This window comes from Plutella xylostella, chromosome 19 (assembly GCF_932276165.1).
Source record: "Plutella xylostella chromosome 19, ilPluXylo3.1, whole genome shotgun sequence".
In the NCBI taxonomy this organism is placed as follows: Eukaryota; Metazoa; Arthropoda; class Insecta; order Lepidoptera; family Plutellidae; genus Plutella; species Plutella xylostella.
Window position 1 is genome coordinate 2,512,964 of NC_063999.1, and position 18,595 is coordinate 2,531,558.

An 18,595-nucleotide genomic window follows, 5' to 3' on the forward strand; every position below is an offset into this window, starting at 1 on the left:
AAATCGGTCACCCATCCAATGGCTGACCGTGTCAGTTGTTGCTTAACCTCAGTGATCAGTTACGATCACTGAAGCCCGCTTGACTACGGACGCTTCCCTAGTATAATCGTTTTTAAAAACAAACAATTACTTAAGTTAAAAATGGCATAATTTAAATCAGCTCATAACAACCCAAATAACGACCTAAAGTCTGCTTTTTAATCTCAGATTCTAAATTGACAGATTCTGAACGGTTCATCAACGGTCGATCGTCCCGTCAATAGAAAGGTAAGTCAGTGGCACAATCGACTGTTGATGAATCGTTCGGAAACTGTCCATTTAATATCTGAGATTAAAAAACAGACTTTACAACCTATATAAGAAACATAATGGTACACTTACAAGGATGTAACTTCTGCGCCGCGATGTATTTCTCCAGTTTTCTCCTCAACACGATCTCAGCGCCGTACCGCCCGATGGAACCATTGTCCACTAACAAGAAATACGCGTGCCTGTTGTTCAGCACCGCCAACTTTGATCTGCGAACAATGACAAAGGAGTTAGGAATTTGTAGGAAGGTATAAAAATAAATGAACTTGTGTAGGTACACATATTTTGCATTTTTATTGTGCTAATATTTCTTGCAAATCCTGGTATGTGACATCTCATTAGAGTAAATATGAGATTAGCTATTGTTTCTGGATGTGTTTGTAAGTTGATTTACCTAAATTAATAATCCATACAAAGAAAGAAAGATATAAGGTTTACATTTCCTTCCTCGTTTTGCTTACCCGTTGAGCTATCTCGATGTGTAGATCCTTCTAGCTATCCCTATTTCATTATCCATCCTAACTAATATTATAAATGCGAAAGTAACTGTGTCTGTCTGTCTGTCTGTTACTCTTTCACGCCAAAACTACTGAACGGATTTGAATGAAATTTGGTATACATACGGTGTAGACCCTGGGAAAGAACATAGGCTACTTTTTATCCCGGAATTCCCACGGGAAAACTTTTTAAGGCGAAGCGAAGCGCGCGGGAACAGCTAGTTACTAATAAAAAAACAATTTTCCATAAAACTTTTAATGATTAAAATAAAATCTACAAATATAAATACAATTTTTTTAAACAAGTTATACAATTATATTCAATGCTATTTAAATTTTTTATATCATATCCACAATAATACCAAAAAAGTATTCTGATTGGTAACAACATGTTAGGTATTTTATCTACTTCTTCATCATCTGATTACCCATTACCTGTCTCAATAACCATAATTAGTCTGATTAGGATATACTTTCACAATAAAATCCTTAATTTTCTTGACAAAGTACACATCATCACCACTATTGTGTCTCTTGAACACCCTCCGATTGTTGGTAGTAGTAGTCTCTGAGGTACTCGTATTAGAGTTATAATCAGTGATGTTCTCAAAGAACTCAGCAAGCTTATCGCAGATCTTGTAAGTGCCAAGGTGGAAGAAGGAACAGAACACCATAAGCAAGAACACGACCCCGAGTATTCCACAGAAAGCCTTGCAGAAACCAAGAAGAAAAGAGATGATTTTACGAAAGCAACAGCATCGGCATCCACACATAAAACACATTTTTGAAATATAGGTTCTTTAAAACTTGGAAAGTGTCCGCTTCTTGCTAACAAAATAAAGTTTTATCAGAGCCTTCCGTTTTTATTTTATTGTTATAAGCAGTTTTACGCACGATACGTCTTAATCTTCTCAAGTTTCTCTTGCACTGGTTTCACTAGTCTTTCTTTAGTTTCTTTACCATCATCATAAGCACTCAAAGATCCACATCTTCTTGAAATTGCCGGTTTTCGATCGCTTCTTGTAAAGTTCAGTACCTTTTCTATGTATTCAACCGCGTCATTAACAACATCACAATAAGTAGATGAATCCCTTTTGTAGCGGCTACAAACAAATAATATAATGAAGAAAAAACTAACAAAAGCTGCTAAGTCTCTGTAAAGTGCAAACACGCAGCAAGGAAAACACATTTTAGTGGTCTTTCCATATTTTTGTTGACAGTAACTTTGTATCACAGACTAAATAGAGATAGGTTTTGTACCTGTCAAATTTCATTCACTCGATCCTCGATCGTATTAATTTATTCCTTTGCATTAAATATAAACTAAGTACGATATACTCTTATTTTTTCAAGAGTCTCTTCTTTTGCAAGATCACTTATAATTTTTTCAGTATTTTCAGTACCCTTGTCGTTATTTTCTCCTTTGAGATTGATAAGACTGTCTTCGCCACATCTTCTGGTCTTAGAAGGCTCTTTATTTTCTTTTATTTTAAGTATTTTTTCTATATCATTAACCCTATCCATTACAAAATCGCAGAAAGAAGACTCATCCTTTTCATAGCGACTGCAAACAAACAGGATGACAAATAACAATCCAACCCACGCGGCTATATTTCTGCAAACGGCAAACATACAACGAGGAAATAAAAAACACATTTTATAAAAAAATATTTACATTAAATTCCATGAAAATATTAATATTATGACAGCTGAATTAAAAAAGTGTCTCTGGGTTCCTGCGGCTTTTTTTCCAGCTTTTTATAAACAAGGGAGTCCTCATGTTCGGTCCATGATTTTTTAAATGCTTATTTATATCATAATAAGTAAAAGTCTCTTCCAGATCGACGTCATGATCATTGATTCTGAATCCCATTCATGAAAAGTGTTTTCACCATTTATTTTTTACTGTAAACATGCCTCCACTATTTTTGACTTAGCGACTACGATCACACACATGTCGGACCTCATTCCGTCACAGCAGTTTCATTAATCAGGTAGGGTAACGTAACGTACCTAGGGACATTTTCGACTACCCCAACTTTGAATGAAGCTATCGCAGCGTACAACTAAGATATTAATGTGAAATTTTCTTTATTCGGTAGGATATATAATCTATTATAACTAGTATTTGTGCTGGAGCTTTGGTGTGGCCAGATTTTATTAAATTAAGATAAAAGTAAAAATGCTTGTTTTGACCCAAGGTACGTTACACGTTTGTACCTTTGGACACTGTTTCCTATGGCTTAGTACTATGGAAAATGCAAACTTCTAAATAACGCCTTATATCTCTGTTCTTATTGATTGACTGCATCTCTCTTCTGTCCAGTTTCACTCTGCCACTAATAAGAAGTAATAAGAACAGAGATATAAGGCGTTATTTAGAAGTTTGCATTTTCCATAGTATAAAGCCATAGGAAACAGTGTCCCAAGGTACAAATTTAATGGTGTCCCAAGGTACAAAAAAGCAATATTTAACCAAAATTTAAATATCTTTATTTTTAATTTAGAAATCTTTCAGATAATTGCCATGTCATAAAATTTAATAACTGAAAATTTATACGTGACATCCATGTCTCTATTTTGAGCATGCCTCAATGAGATAACGCAACTCAAAAAACTATACAAAAGCTACTTTTGACTCCAAAAAACTTCATATTGTCTTCACCACACACTCGATGCTGGTATGATCACGAGGCTCACTAGTTTTGCCAAACGAGTAAAATACTATGCCTAGGGTAGAATTTTAATGTGTTTATTCAGCCGGTTTTTAAAATACAATCAATGTCCCGAGGTACAAGCGTCCCAAGGTACGTTACGTTACCCTACTGTTCAAACGCGTATCCTTTGTAATTGAAGTCGCACTATAGGTGGAAGCTTGATGGTGACCCCAACTGTTGTCTCCGGTTCCATGGTAGGTATAGTGATATTCCCAAACTCTTGCATCAGCTTCGGGATGAACGTCATCATGCAATGGTATATGAAGTATAAGAAACCGCCAGTTAAAAATCCACCGTATAACAAGCTTTGCATGTATAAGCACATGGCACTCTCACTCAAAGCACAGTTCTTGTTTAAATGTAAATAAGTTTTAAGGTATGAAAATGAACATGAGGTACGAAAAGCTCAACAAATTGAATTGGGGAAACTTGTGGCTGGTTGTGGGTGGGAAACATTTTCCGCGTAAACGTTCTACGGCACGTGGACTTGTTTTGACATTTAACCTTTTTCTGAATATGAGTGAAACACAGACTAGGTACTTGATTCTTCTGAGATTGCGTTAGTGTCATCATTCTGAGTGCTATACAAAATACCCGTATTGCGTCCGCGAGTGTCTAAATTTTGTAATGTTACTTCTTATTTGGAAAGGGCAGCCGTAACAATAGATTATTATATTTATTGGTAGGTACTATTTTAGTTTAGGTTTATTAGTGATAGAGCTATTATATTATTTCAATTTTAGGTTTTATTTATTAAAGACATCACCAACAGATAATGTCTACAAAAACAAAAGTCTTAAGTTATCTTTTGCACGTTGCACGTGCATTTAGATTTGCAGATTTATGCGCTGGCAGACAAATCTGCGTGTGAATGTATGGTGCGCGCGGCTCGCGGCTTGGCGCGGCGCTTGCCGTTAGGTTTGCAACTCGGCGGTCGTGTAGTGTGTGGTGGGCTAGTTGGCTGAACGATTGTTACCAAACGCTGCTTCAACCGAACGATTAATAGAATATTTATTAATCGAAGTAAACATCTTATGAATGTGAACGCAGTCCTTACCTGGGTGACGCCATAGCATGGTAGGGGACATCACGGCCCTTGCCCAGCAGCTCGTGAGCTCCCTCCACGATGCCCCACGGCGCGATGCCGATGCTCACCACGCGGCCGGCGCGCTGAGACCGCTCTAGCTGGAGAGCGTCGCCGACTTGGCGCGTCACACCTGTGGACAGGGAGGGTAGGGTAAACAATGCATTGGGGTTGTATTTGGAAGGTTGTACACATCCTCCATTAATTTGTCTTTTTACTAGTGCGGAGCGATGGAGCGGAGATTGCATAAAAACTCCGCTCCATTTTTCCCTCGCACACCGCTTCGCTACGCCGCTCCGCACTGGTGGACTTAAGACACATGGATGGTGGAAGGTTTTATTAAAACTTGATAAAAGTCTGCTCAGCCTACAATGGATGCCTGGCTGGAAGATGTGTCTACATGATAAGCCAACTCTGGGGAGATGATTAAATGACGTAAGTATATGGTTATATAGAGATTGTGGGGGAGTGGCCCCGAAGAGGTCAGCTATTACCTGCTATAACTATTCTTAAAATTAGATGAATTTCGAATAATGATGAACCTACCAATGAGTCACTTATTACTATATCACAGCAACAAAAAGCCTCAGCAAGATCCACAATTTTAATGACGCAATTCGGACTTGAAATTATGCGAGTGAGACTGCAAACTGGTGCATATTCCCTGCGGTCGTATTTTACCAATAATAAATACTGCGCTGCTCTCTCAATAAGTAAGTATTCATGCAGAAGAACAATCGCTCAGACTGAATGTTTCAAAATACGAGTAAATCTATGAAATAGGTAGGTATTTGTGTGGGGATGATTTTTTTTAACCTAAAATTAGAACGCGGAAAATAGATAGGTAGGTACTTTGACTTTGTACGATACCTACAGACTTTATTCTTCTACTACTCTACTCCACTTCACTCAAAGCTACAGGGCTATCCAACTGACTTATCGCAATAAATCACCCTGTATGTACTTAATAAGCTGCATATATTATCTTATGTTGATATGTATATCTGTATTACACTGTATTGTATAAGCCCCCTCAAGGTCCAAATTACGGCCGGTTGAACTAAATCTACTCATCTTTAAAGCTGTTTTGATAGGTCTACTGAGTTGGAAAGGCAAACTGAAATAATAAACCCTTCATGATAAGGTTACACATGAAACTATGTCAAGGTAAAAGGCTGGCGAAACAATGATAAAAAGAATATGTTGCTGTTACGAGTACTAACGGAACTCAGATACTACTTTACTACCATCCAATAAATAATAATAATAATTTACAAATTACCCTAAAGGCTGCGTCTCCAGTAGGCCAGCTGCTCACCGCTGAGTTAGTTATTGGCATTTCGAGTGTTCACAGTTTTGTAGTTTTTACGCACGTAATTTGCAGTATCTCACGCTCATAGGATAACGGAAAGCAGCCTGAAGCTAACTTTAAAAGAGCTGGAACAGGTCACAATGTACTCCTTACCAGTATTGGTCCCTCCAGTGAAGATCCATGCTCCGGTGGTCTTGGCAGCTTTCAGAAGGCCCTTCCTGAGCACCTTCTTGAGCTTGGGCTGCAGGTCGAAGTTGGCTTTTCCACCCTGGATGGTGATGAGGAGCTTCGGCCGCTCCAGCGCCCACTCCCGGGTGAGTAGCTGGACTATCAGCTCGGGCCGGGTGTCGTGCGCCAGACGGACGTACTGGAAGAAAAATTGGTCATTGAGGATGGGGAAGTATTCAGGAGGCTAGACAAATGTGAAGGTATGGAGTGGTGCTGCGCTAACCACGTCTATGTCGTCGTATTAAACCAGAGATATATTTAACCTACAATAGTATCGTAAGTCGTAACTAACTGAATAAGGAATTGTGCATCTGTTAAGGTTTTGCATTAATTCCACAGGCCCAAACTCAAAGTATATGTAGTCTATGTAAAATTTTATTTTTATGAGACCAAATGGTTACCTTAAGTTGGCCACTAATATAGTAGACCAATTAATATAAATGTTCTATCACAACATGTTCACAACATAACATTTACTGGGCATAACCCCGCGCTTCTGCTTTCACAGAGTTTACTCTTCTACTTCATGACTTAAAGAAGTTCCGGAAAGCAAAACAACAATATTTAAATTAAAAATGGCAGTCTTTATTTCAAGAAGTGGCAAAGTTTCAGGGACCAAATGTAAGTTGAAAGTGTCCGCAAAGTTTTTTAATATCAAGGGATTAGGGTGAATCTGCTGAAGAAGTGCGGGTCCCACAATCTGGAAAGCTCACTAGTGGACTATTTTAAGATATAAAGTGTTTTCAGAAGTACTGAATCACTACATCGACGGATCATTTGCAGCTAGTTTGCAACTATAGAATAGGACAATTTGTCAGTGATTCAATTTTGAAAAACAATTTATATTAAGTACGTAAAAACTGTGTAAAGTGGATACCATTTAATTCATAATTATCTCTTAAAAACGGCGCACAAAGTGCAAAGTTCGATTTCCTCTTGATCTACTACACTCCGCAATAATTAAACAACGCACGTTTGTAACTTTCATATCTACTACAGTTTTTTTGGTCATAACTTTACTCACATATTTTCGGTCATATCATTATCACAACCCATCACGTCCCCACTGCTGGGGCACGGGTCTCCTTCCAATGAAGGAAGGGTTTTAGGCCTAGTCCACCACGCTGGCTTAGTGCGGGTTGGTGGACGATACTATTGAATAAAATATAAACCGTCTTCCCGAATATTACATCAAGAACAATATTAATTATATTGCATGCCAAGTTGAGTAAACCCTCAGTTGTTTGTCATCATTAGAGATCCGAGAATAGCGAGTCGGTCATCTAAGTAATTAAACCCTTGGGATTCTCATGACCCAGATGTTGAGGCAGCCGAGAGCTTCTGACTTCAGCGCTACGCTCAGATACCCAGTTACATACATACTTAACAATAATTTGATAACATATATTATACAATATAAACATCTTCTAGCTATATAAACAAAAATGAATTGATGTTCTTTAGTCTACTTAAAACTCGGTCGGCTTAGGGTAGGGTTGGGTTGAGTAGCGTGGCGATATGAAGTTCGCCGGGCCAACTAGTTTATTATATTATATTATAGGTAGGTACTGACAACTAAAATGAGGTGACACGCAAGCGAGCCACCCACTATTCCCTGTACCTAAATTTGCGCTCAAGTCATATTTCATATTGAGGCGACCGAATGGCGTAGTGGTTAGTGACCCTGACTACTGAGCCGATGGTCCCGGGTTCGATTCCCGGCTGGGGCAGATATTTGTTTAAACACAGATATTTGTTCTCGGGTCTTGGATGTGCCCGTAAAATGGCAATAGGCCCGCCCCCTATTACATTGGGACTAACATAACACTCTGGCGAAAAGTGGGTGCAGCAATGCACCTCTGCCTACCCCGCAAGGGAGTACATTAGTACAAGGCGTGAGTGCGTGTTTTTTTTTTTTTTTTTCATATTTCAATGCACTGTATGTAACAACTTTGAATCTTATAGGTCCAGATAGAATAGTGAATATTGCATTGAGTATACCCGAGTCCGCGCTGTTCTATGGAATATTGTATTGATTTATTACATCGATTATTGGGTAATAATAATATTACAAAAGTAATTTTAAAGGTTTAAACTATCAATCTAAATATTTAATACCATTCGTTCGTAATACACCAGTAATTGTTCCTGGAAACTTGTACGTAATGGTGTGCCGTGATGGCGAGCAATTATAGCGGAAATATTTGAATTTCCATTTCGATATTTCAATACAATTAAAATCGTTTTGTCCTGTCGATGGGTTATCTGTAGAGATATAGGTACGTAGGTAAACAATACCATTAGGTACTGTATGAATCTAAAATAATGACTATTTGTTGTAGTTACGAATCATTTTATACTGTAGGTACCGATTGTATTATTTTATTGTACCCTATATCAAGCGTTAGATTTAATTAAATGGTATGGTCATTAGACAATGCAATAAAACGTATGTACACATGCACTTATGTACCTGAGGAGTATGCAGAGCTGACCGCCAACCTCCAGTAGTGGAGAGGCACTAGAAGAAGAAAAATAAGATATATACCTGAGCCTTGGTGGGATGCGGCCCGCCCTGGAACTCGACAGTCCCGTAGGCGTCGGTGGGCGCCGCCTGCGTGTGCTTGGTGGGCACCCAGGCGTCGCCGGGCGCGCCGGTGGGCACCGACGACCCGTGCGCCGTCTTGCTGAGCCCGCACCAGCATCTGGGGAGGAGGGGCGTCGTGAGCGCGGTACGGAGGTGTGTTGGAGGAGGACCTCAGAATAATGATTTTAGAATAGTTTCAAACTCTAAAGCCTCAACAGATGTGTGAGTAGGGTCCTTAAGGTCACCGTATCACGTCTGGCGCGAAGGCGTTCGCGAGCGCGCATTCGAAAAAGAGGCGATCCCCTTACGGCTTAGCTTCACGGTTATAATATGATGTGTGGTGACCATTATCCTCCTTGAATAGGCGGTGCATTTGAAACTCTATTTTAAAATCATTATTTTGAGGTTAAACGAATACTCTTTTTAATAAACTGAAAGGAAAAATCACACAAAGAAGATTTAAATAAAGAAGTTTGAAAGAAGTCACAATGACAACTATGAAAATGAAAATTAATTAAGATTGTCAATAGATAAATTTATTATGACTGAATTCTGAAATATTTTACCCAAATTCCCGTTCAACAAAAGAAAATTCAATGCGCTTACAAATAAACTATGGGGGATAGTTCGGTGCAGATAGCACAAACAATTAGTAAAGAAAGTACACAAAGTAACAGGAAAGTGAGTTCAGTCCAGCTGCTGAGGAGTCAGACCAAGGTGAGCTCAGTGCGATTGGAGACGAGCAAGACCCAAGTCTGCTGCAACGTCTGCGAAGACACAGAGCAGAAGCCGACTAGCAGCAAGTCGCTCGCTCACCGTCTGAGCCACTCAGACGCGCTGGCCCTAGAGCGTCAACACAGGAGCAACTGTTCGTGTACCAGCTCCCACCCGGCCGTGTCAGTCCACAGCAAGCTCCTCATCGGCAAGATGGCGTCAGACCGCAGAAACCGCAACGCAAAGAAGAGGCAGCCAGCCCGCCGCAGCTGCCGCGTCGTCAAGAAACGACGACCGATGAAGAGATCGTCTAGGTACAGGAAGTGCGACCTGCCGCGCCCCCTGGTGTTGCAGCACCACTCCCGGTCTTTCCAGAGTCTGGTGTCTTCAGCTACTACAGTCAGCTCCTACGACGGATGCCGGTTCTGTGGACACCGGTGTTGCAGAAAGTAAATGTCGTTCAAGTCAAATGTCCTAGTTGGGGTTACAAATTGTTTGTGTTGTTGCTCGTTTTGTGGTTTTATTAAATTGTTTTAAAATTTATGTTCTGTCTTTTATTTTGGCGTTTGCGGTATCAGAACGAAGGTATGCTTTTTCAGATTGCTGCGTAGTCGAATTAGAAAACGAAGAGGAAAAATAATGAAAGTGCCTAAAGCACAAGGCAAAAGGAAACTTGCTCGGGATTTTAAATCAGGTTAGATACGTACAAAAAATATAGCGCGAACGCCTTTTTCTTTTAGGAAAAATATTAAAAGATTAGCAGAGAGTAGATTATGAAGATGAGGCAGGGCAAATGCGCTGAGGGTTTTTTAACTCATTGAAGGACGCTTTATATGAGTGTTGTATGTTTTATACTCCGTACATTGTAAGGCTCCGTAGACAAACTAGTCCCTGTATAGGCAAACTGTTCACCACCGAATGAGTTAGGGGTTTATCGGTTATCGGGTATATGTGTACAGAATAATCAAGTTTTGCCCTCACTCTACGCAAATCGTAGCGTGTGCCTGTTTATTAACCAGTGAACAGTTTTCCTACTGGAAACGCAGCCTTACAGGACTGACCTTCACCAATGTATAGGCTCTGATATTAACCCTAGGTGCTTATCTAAGACACTATCCTCATCAGAAGCAGTGCAAGTGGGGTCGCGGGCGCGGCTGCTGTCGCCGCTCTGTTTGACCAGCAACGAGGTGCCTCCCACCGACTGTGTCCCGGAGCCCGACAGCTTGGAACAGGCTTACTCCGAAGTAAGGTCCCTAGACACGATACGACGACGCGTTTTGTCTTCTTCCCACTCGCAGGCAGTTCATTGGGAGAGAGAGGGGCACGATGCGACGTCGTCATGTTTGTCTGTTGGGAGTCTTTAAGTTGGCTTTACAAGTTAGTAGTTACGATAGATAACTGCAATGCGAAGTTGCCTAATATCCTAACTAAGACGCTTTCAATATTATGTGAATATTTGGCAGATGGTCGCTGTTATTGTGGATGGCCTTTGTCCATCAGTAGACAATTATCAGCTGATGCTGACGACTTGCGAAAGGTGGCTGGTAATGATTGGATACGGAAAGCTATAGATCGCATTCACTGGCGAACTTTCGCAGAGGCCTACGTCCAGCAGTGGTCTGCTATATCCTGATGATGATGATAACGTATGTTTGTTCCCAGGTGACTCCGTCGATGATCCACAGTGCGATGCGCGTGCTCAGCACGTGGAAACAAGCATGTACTATCGACGCCATCTTGAATTATTTAGTTGTGAGTATCTTCACTGCATGGGGTAGTGGTTAGTGACGGCTATGGTGAAGATACCGGGTTCCGTCCCCAGCAAGAACAGAGATTTTTAAGAGTGTTAAGTGCATGCTTGTGTTGTGTGATAACTCCAGTCTTGGAGGAGGCTCATATCCTACAGTGTACTATTACCGGCTCTGCTTTTGCATTTGCGAATAGGTATCCCCAGAAATGAATGGAGGTATGGAGTTTAGGGTGGGGAAAACACACAACCCCTAATGAAATTCGATATGTTAGGAGGTCTAAGCTACATTTTCACTACATTTAAACATAACATGCTAGGTATATACATTACAGCATACATTATATACAGTTCAGAATATCGTAGATTGCTCAGTACTTCAGTGCAGTGGCAGCAAATTAACCTACTACAAACAGGGTGGCTGGTCTCTGTGAAATGGAAACCTTTGTGCGCGCGCCCTTACAGGTTAAGAGAGGAACGTGAGTGCTCTTGTGTGTATGCACCTTATTTGGTTAGTTACCTTTATGGAGGAGACGAATCAAATGTACACCTACATTAATTATATGCCAGGTGTTCTGAGAAACATATTTTGAGGAATACAGTACCTACATTCTAGATTCATAGATTTTAGATTAGATAAGATTTGTATCTTAACTAGTCTAAAATAGCGGTTATGGCTCGCGACCTATCGAATGCGTGTAGGTACATTTCACAACAAAATAAAAATACAGTAAGTAAATTTTTTTGGTGATAGCAGTCATGATAACAGTCATGACTTTCATGACTAATGCGAATATACACTATACAAGTAACGCACAGATAGAATACTGGTACAATATTAAAACTACCGTAATTACATTCCCAATTGGCCTTCCTCATCCAGCCACCTGCAGGGCGTCCCACGCTCCGTTAATCATTAATGATTCAACGATGACGAATCAGTGAGGTGCAAACCTTGTTTCAGCGCCATTATCCCGTGAACCCGAATATGCAGGCGCTGCTGGAAGAATTGGAGATGAAACTACGAGTGGCTGCGCTAGCTGGTATAAGTATTCCTAGTACATTTTTTTTTAAATAAAATAACAACGTCTATGTTGGTTTTCACAATAGGAGGCCTAAACCTGACATAGGGGGATAGACGGCTGATGATGATGATGACAATAAAGTAAATTAGAGTGTTTGTCCGTAAAACTTTTTTTTTCCATCCAACAGTATCTTTGAGGCAGCTTTTTTTTAACCCCGAAATTCCCACAGGGCTACGATTTAAGGCGAAGCATAGCTGCGGCAAATCGTTTTCTGCCTAATATGGCAAAAAATACTACACAAAGAATCACTTTACATGACTTTTCTATGATTATGCTTCATATAGCCATATAGCCATCAACATCATCTTTTTCTATCATAATCTTCGGTGTACAACCCGTTCACTCTAAGTTGACCGTTCCAGGCACAGTGACGCGTTTCACACCGGACACGTGGTCGCTCCCGTTCGCTCTGCACGACCGCCGCCTCACCCACACGCAAGTGACTCGCTTCTGGCATCTCTATGCCGACACCATGCGGCCGGTTGAGAAAAAACGAGAGGTCAGTGGAAAAATTATATATATTTAGATTCTATTCCACATCCTCATTATCAGCCCATAATCGTGTATTGATTTGAAACACGTATCGATTCGAATAGTATGAATACTAATTATTTTATTCATCTTCCACCTTTGATGATTTCCCGCCGCCTTTTTTGTACCAATGTGTTTGTATAGTATTATTATAAGCTTTGTAAATTTTATTCTTGTATGTGTACAAATAAAGTATATAATAATATAATAATAAAGTATATAATAATATATTTCTAAAATCTTAAGATCAAATCGTTTGGGATCTTCTTACGTCTTGATCGTTTTACTGACTGTACAAGTATCTTTCATTTTATTTTTCAGATTAATAGTCCAGGCAAAGGAAAACAACACGATGTTAATCAGGAGAACCTGCCCGACTATATTGCTTAATTATTTTCATAGAGAATAATTTATTGGTGGTGTTTATTTTTTTTGTTCGAATGTATTTGTAATACATAATTATGTTATTAAAAAAATAGTTAATTTATATTTTATTATACCAGCAGAACCTTAATAATGCTGTTTTAAAGTCATCCAGCATTGATTTACGGATGCTAGTTACAGAACTGTCCGTTGCAAAGTAAGCATTGTCTGAATATTTGCCCTAAAGTTGCAAAACTAACGCACATAACTGGATTTAAATAGTTCTCAGTTACGATGTTATTCCCAGACCGTCGTGGAATGTTTCAGTGTTATATTCAATATCTCGACTCATTCCTCCCGCTACCGAAATGTCTAGATCAAAATATATTATGCCGTCTCCTCGTAAAAACACAATGCCTTCGGATAACAAAGGAATTTCACTGAAATGACATACTATATTACGAATACGACATTGTAACTCCATGTTGGTAATAGCAAAATAAGCAGAAAATATTTAGTCGTTAAAAAAGATCGTCATATCCAGTGGGAATTCTAAGAAAAAATTGAAAAATCTCGCCAACTTCGGATAGTATTTTATTACATTATACAGCGTGTATCCACATCTATAATCTACTCCCGATACAACAAAAAAAACTACGAATTTCCAAGACATAGTTGTTCAAACGAGCAAAATCATATGCTATACCTGCAATTTTTTTTATTTGGCTCACTATACTGAGCTTAATTCTTCCAATTTTCGATATCTACACCTCTCAGTGAATAATTTCACTACAATCTGTATTATGTAATTTATTCATTTCAGCAAAACTGAAATGAATAAATTCAGACTAGATTCTCGGGGATATCTGAAAATGTTATACCGATAAAGTTCTTACGGACATTTCGGTTGAAGTGGTGCTTGGATGACAGTCGACCCTGAAGGATCTGATAAAAATATCATTAAGCAATCTTAAGTGTCCGGGAGCAGCGGAGGGCAATATCGGGGTTCAAGTTGTGGACCTTCAAAGTCAAAAGTGCGTTCAGAAGTCCACTCCGTCAATGTCAACATAAAATTTTAAATGCGAAGGCAATATTTACGTTTTTAGGGTTCCGTAGCCAAAATGGCAAAAACGGAACCCTTATAGTTTCGTCATGTCCGTCTGTCCGTCTGTCCGTCTGTCCGTCTGTCCGTCTGTCCGTCTGTCACAGCCGATTTACTCGGAAACTATAAGTACTACAGTGATGAAATTTGATGGGAATATGTGTTGTATGAACCGCTACAAAAATATGACACTAAATAGTAAAAAAAAGAATTGGGGGTGGGGCCCCCCATACATGTAACTGAGGGATGAAATTTTTTTTTTCGATGTACATACCCGTGTGGGGTATCAATGGAAAGGTCTTTTAAAATGATATAAAGTTTTCTAAAAAACATTTTTCTTAAAGTGAACGGTTTTTGAGATATCAGCTCTCAAAGTCGTAAAAAGTATGTCCCCCCCCCTCTATTTTTATAACTACGGGGTATAAAATTCTAAAAAAAATAGAGGTGATGCATGCTAATTAACTCTTTCAACGATTTTTGGTTTGATCAAAGTATCTCTTATAGTTTTTGAGATAGGTTGATTTAACTGTAATATTATATTTGCTGCTACGGAACCCTTTGTGCGCGAGCCCGACTCGCACTTGGCCGGTTTTTATCAGTGATAGATATCATTTGTAGATCTACGTCTGGCAGTAGGACACTTTTTAAAAAAAAAGTGCATGGCGGAGGCTTCGCGTACGAAGGGTTCCGTAACATAATTTATCTTTAAATAGTTAAATCATCCGCTTGCTAGTCACCTCTGACTACCCCTTCGGGGATTACAGTCATGGGAATATTATTATGTGTGTAGTTAAATTATAGTTTTTGTATTAAAAATAAAGTAAAGAAAATGTATAAAAAAGCAACAGAAACAAAATCACACACTTAACTATTTCTCATTTGAATTAAATCAGTATAAGCGCTGTAATGCTCCTTTTCATAACCACAACAACGTATAATAGCTTTCCGCTTTCTGTTCAGTTTGTATGAAAGGAGCGAATAAATAGTTGAATAGGTATTTCATCTCCGTTTGCAGATAGAAGACGAATATGCGGAATGTGAATTTACAGCTACAACTAATAATATTTACTTTGGTAATGAAAAGACTGAATGTTATTACCTAGATTAACAAAAATGCTTATGCATGTTCTAGTGATCTATGCAAGTTATTTTCTGACTGTGTTTGGCTATTTTCGCCATAACCGATAAACCCTCTACAGGATGTTAAAAGTGTATAGTGAACCGAAGGGACGTGACTCAGCAGGTCATTCAGAACAACTTTTCAATGTAGGTATTTTAAAAAAGTTGTTGCGTCTGTACCTGACTGCCCAGGGTGAGTGAGTAAGTTTGAACGTTAATAGAGTAGGAGGCTCTTTTTCTGCATCCCCAGAGGCATAGACTGAAGGATTCCTACATCTCAAGATGAGACAAATGTTACCCGTCGCGCTCGCTCTCCAAGCCGCTCTATGTGAGTAAGCACGATGAAAAACTTTTGTCACGTCTTGTCATGCGCGTCTTGCGCCCCGTGCTGGCCCTGCTGGAGGTGGTCTCGTGAGGAAGGTACTCACACATGTTCGTCCTTGGCGCTGGGCACGAACAGGCGACACTCGCGCTTCTGGAAGGTGCTCTCGATCCAACTGCGAGTGGTTTTCTGAAATCAAATAAAAAATATTTATTTTTATTTATTTATTTCAATAACTTAGTCTACCCTTACAGCTAAGCCAATTCGATATGTTAAAGATATGCCGGTACTAAGATGCTATGAGTTTATAATCGACACCGCTTAGCTTAGATATACAAAATACGAACTTGATATAGTATCATATACAAAAATAAAGAGCGGTGGTAGCTCAGACGGGTAAGCGCCCGTTTCTCAGTGGTAGTGGTGCGGTATCATATATTTGTCGAGACGTTTTTTTTGCACTGACACCCCATCTAGTACTTTATAATATCGTTGCCGAATGGGCAAAAATTACTAAGCTATATATTTCAGTAATGTGGTATATACCTAGCCAATGGGGGCTAACGCGTGTGAATTTGCCGCTAGGGGCGCTGGTGTTGACTCAGGTCAAGTGACATTTTACTTTTCATATAATTTGTTTGGCGGGCTTCGTGATAAATTATATTTTCGTTCATTTCCCTGTTGAAAAGTGATCTCTTTTTGCAAAATTATCGCAAATATGGATTATTTGTCGTTGAAAGCTGAATAATTAAGGAAAAGGGGCGCAAAAATAAGCAGTCTCAAAGAGCAGCTAATTCCGAGGTTAGTTTGTTTACTGTTTACAAACTTATTTTTTATTAAGTGTATGCTTGTTTGCTTAGGTAACAGCTATGTTTTTTCTTTTTACAGACACCAAGACTATGACCGTAACAGTAACTTGGTTGGAAACGTAGAGGACAGCATCATACAACAAAATGATTCAGTGTATACTTACTGTTGAGTGGCCTTCAGAAACTTTGTATAGCAGTGTGAACACTAATATTTAAACTCCAGATCTAGATATTGTCACCAATGAGTACTTTGGAATTTATGTACAATGTATACCATCGCTCTTACGGTTAATTAAAACATCGTGATAAAACCTGCACATCTAGATTTTCGAACCCACCAACCTGCAGAGGACCAGCGTGGTAGGAAATGGTCCAAGCTTAGGAGTGGAGTTTAGACCTTAAGGCGATATGCACAAAGGCTCCATTCGAGTGAGCCAGGTGCAGGTACTGACACCCCCACAAATAATAGAATACTTAGTATACTATACTACCATTATTTAGTTTCAACTAACAACTCAACCAGCATTCATTGTGTGGATTACTAATGTGTTATATTTTTTGTATAGCAGTGTGTTTAAACGGAAAGGATAAATAAAAGTTAAATCAGTGTGTAATTCTTTTATTTTTATTGTATTTATTAAATGCCTAATCCTTATTTACATTATGTTCTTTCTGAAATTGGTTATAATGATTTTCACAAACACGAGATTGTCGGATAATAATTATTTCACAAGCCACTGTTTTAGAACAGTTTTATCACTTGTTAACATAAGTCCTCCTTTTCTTTCCGAACATAAAGGATCTACACTACATTGCGGCATAGTAACTCGATGTGATGATAGTTATTTTATAATTAATAAGCTTATAAGATTCAAAATTTTAAAACTTTATTTCGCGCCAATTTGATACAGTCTCCTTTGATAAGTTTGACAGCTATGGTACCTCTTGACCTAGGTCGACAGTGGCGCCAACTGGTGAGCAAAAAAACGGTAGTCCCCATTGCTGAAAGCATGCTGACTCATTTCTAGGTGTCACCCAGCAAATTAACTACCACATCACTTGCTATCATTTTCACACATATCACTTAAACTCACATCACAATATATTCGTTTACACATACTACATAGCATACACCCATAATCATTTAACACAATTTATTGTTACATATTATTATATACATACATTCATAACATAATATATAAATATCTATTTTATTTTAGTATAAATATAATTATAACGTACCACAACACACTTTTACATATTTACTACACACATATTTATGTTTAGTTGAGGCTCCACTCCCACTCACTAAAATTGGTCCTGGCAGAATACCAGCGCTGTGATTATTTAATTATAATCATAGTATTATGCTGAGTCAGAACCCTTTTGCTAACATGATAAATACACATGTTGCTTTTCTATCTGCATGTCTTTTAATAGTGTTTTGTGTTTAGGTAATCTTAAACTTTATGTTAAAAATCTTGCTGTGTAACCTGTGTATGTGTTGTGTTAAGTAAATAAATAATTTATCTATCTATCTATCTATCATTTTAATACATTGACCGGATTGGCGGTTATACGAAGACCGCCTACGTAAGCAGAAAGAAATAAAATCTGTGATATTCAGGAGAAAAACTTTAAGGTACATAGTATTTATGCTAAATCGTAGTAGTAAGATCTTAAATGGAACATGAACAATGTCCAACGAGATAATTTATTGTGCAGCATCGCGGTTCTATTCAGCTTATGTTAATGAGGCAGGTAGTTGTTGGAATGAAATCCCGAGATTTAGTGCACATTATTTCCTTTGTGGGTCTGGTTCATCCAAATGGTCAAGTATGAAATTATTAAGTTGATTTTCTACAAAAAAAAACACGAAATATATCTTCGCAAATATTTTTTTCGATCTCTCATACATAATTATACTATAGTTATAGATACCTCTGTATATAGAATTTCCTGATTCCTGATCTGATATCTGATAGAGATATAAAATTTCCGACGGTATATTTCTTGTTAGTTGTTTAGTTTGACCAGTAGATTATGCAGGTATTTTAAGATTCAGGCTC

The 18,595-nt window shown here is 38.7% G+C and overlaps 1 protein-coding gene and 1 long non-coding RNA gene across 25 annotated transcripts in view; both read right to left on the reverse strand.

Moving 5' to 3' along the window:
- Positions 1-18,595, reverse strand: part of LOC105380372 (transient receptor potential cation channel trpm) — a 180,956-nt gene that overhangs the window by 43,562 nt on the left and 118,799 nt on the right. For all 24 annotated transcript variants that reach the window (XM_048627608.1, XM_048627621.1, XM_048627611.1 and 21 more), the window contains 5 exons: positions 15,824-15,906; positions 8,696-8,852; positions 6,073-6,286; positions 4,581-4,740; positions 382-518 (listed from right to left, as the gene is read on the reverse strand). In XM_048627608.1, coding sequence (XP_048483565.1) covers positions 382-518; positions 4,581-4,740; positions 6,073-6,286; positions 8,696-8,852; positions 15,824-15,906 — 751 coding nt within the window. The remainder of the gene's footprint in view (positions 1-381; positions 519-4,580; positions 4,741-6,072; positions 6,287-8,695; positions 8,853-15,823; positions 15,907-18,595) is intronic.
- Positions 1,651-2,797, reverse strand: LOC125489947. The gene is made up of 2 exons (XR_007267356.1): positions 2,067-2,797; positions 1,651-1,909 (listed from the first exon to the last, which is right to left on the reverse strand). It is a non-coding gene; the product is annotated as an uncharacterized LOC125489947 (long non-coding RNA).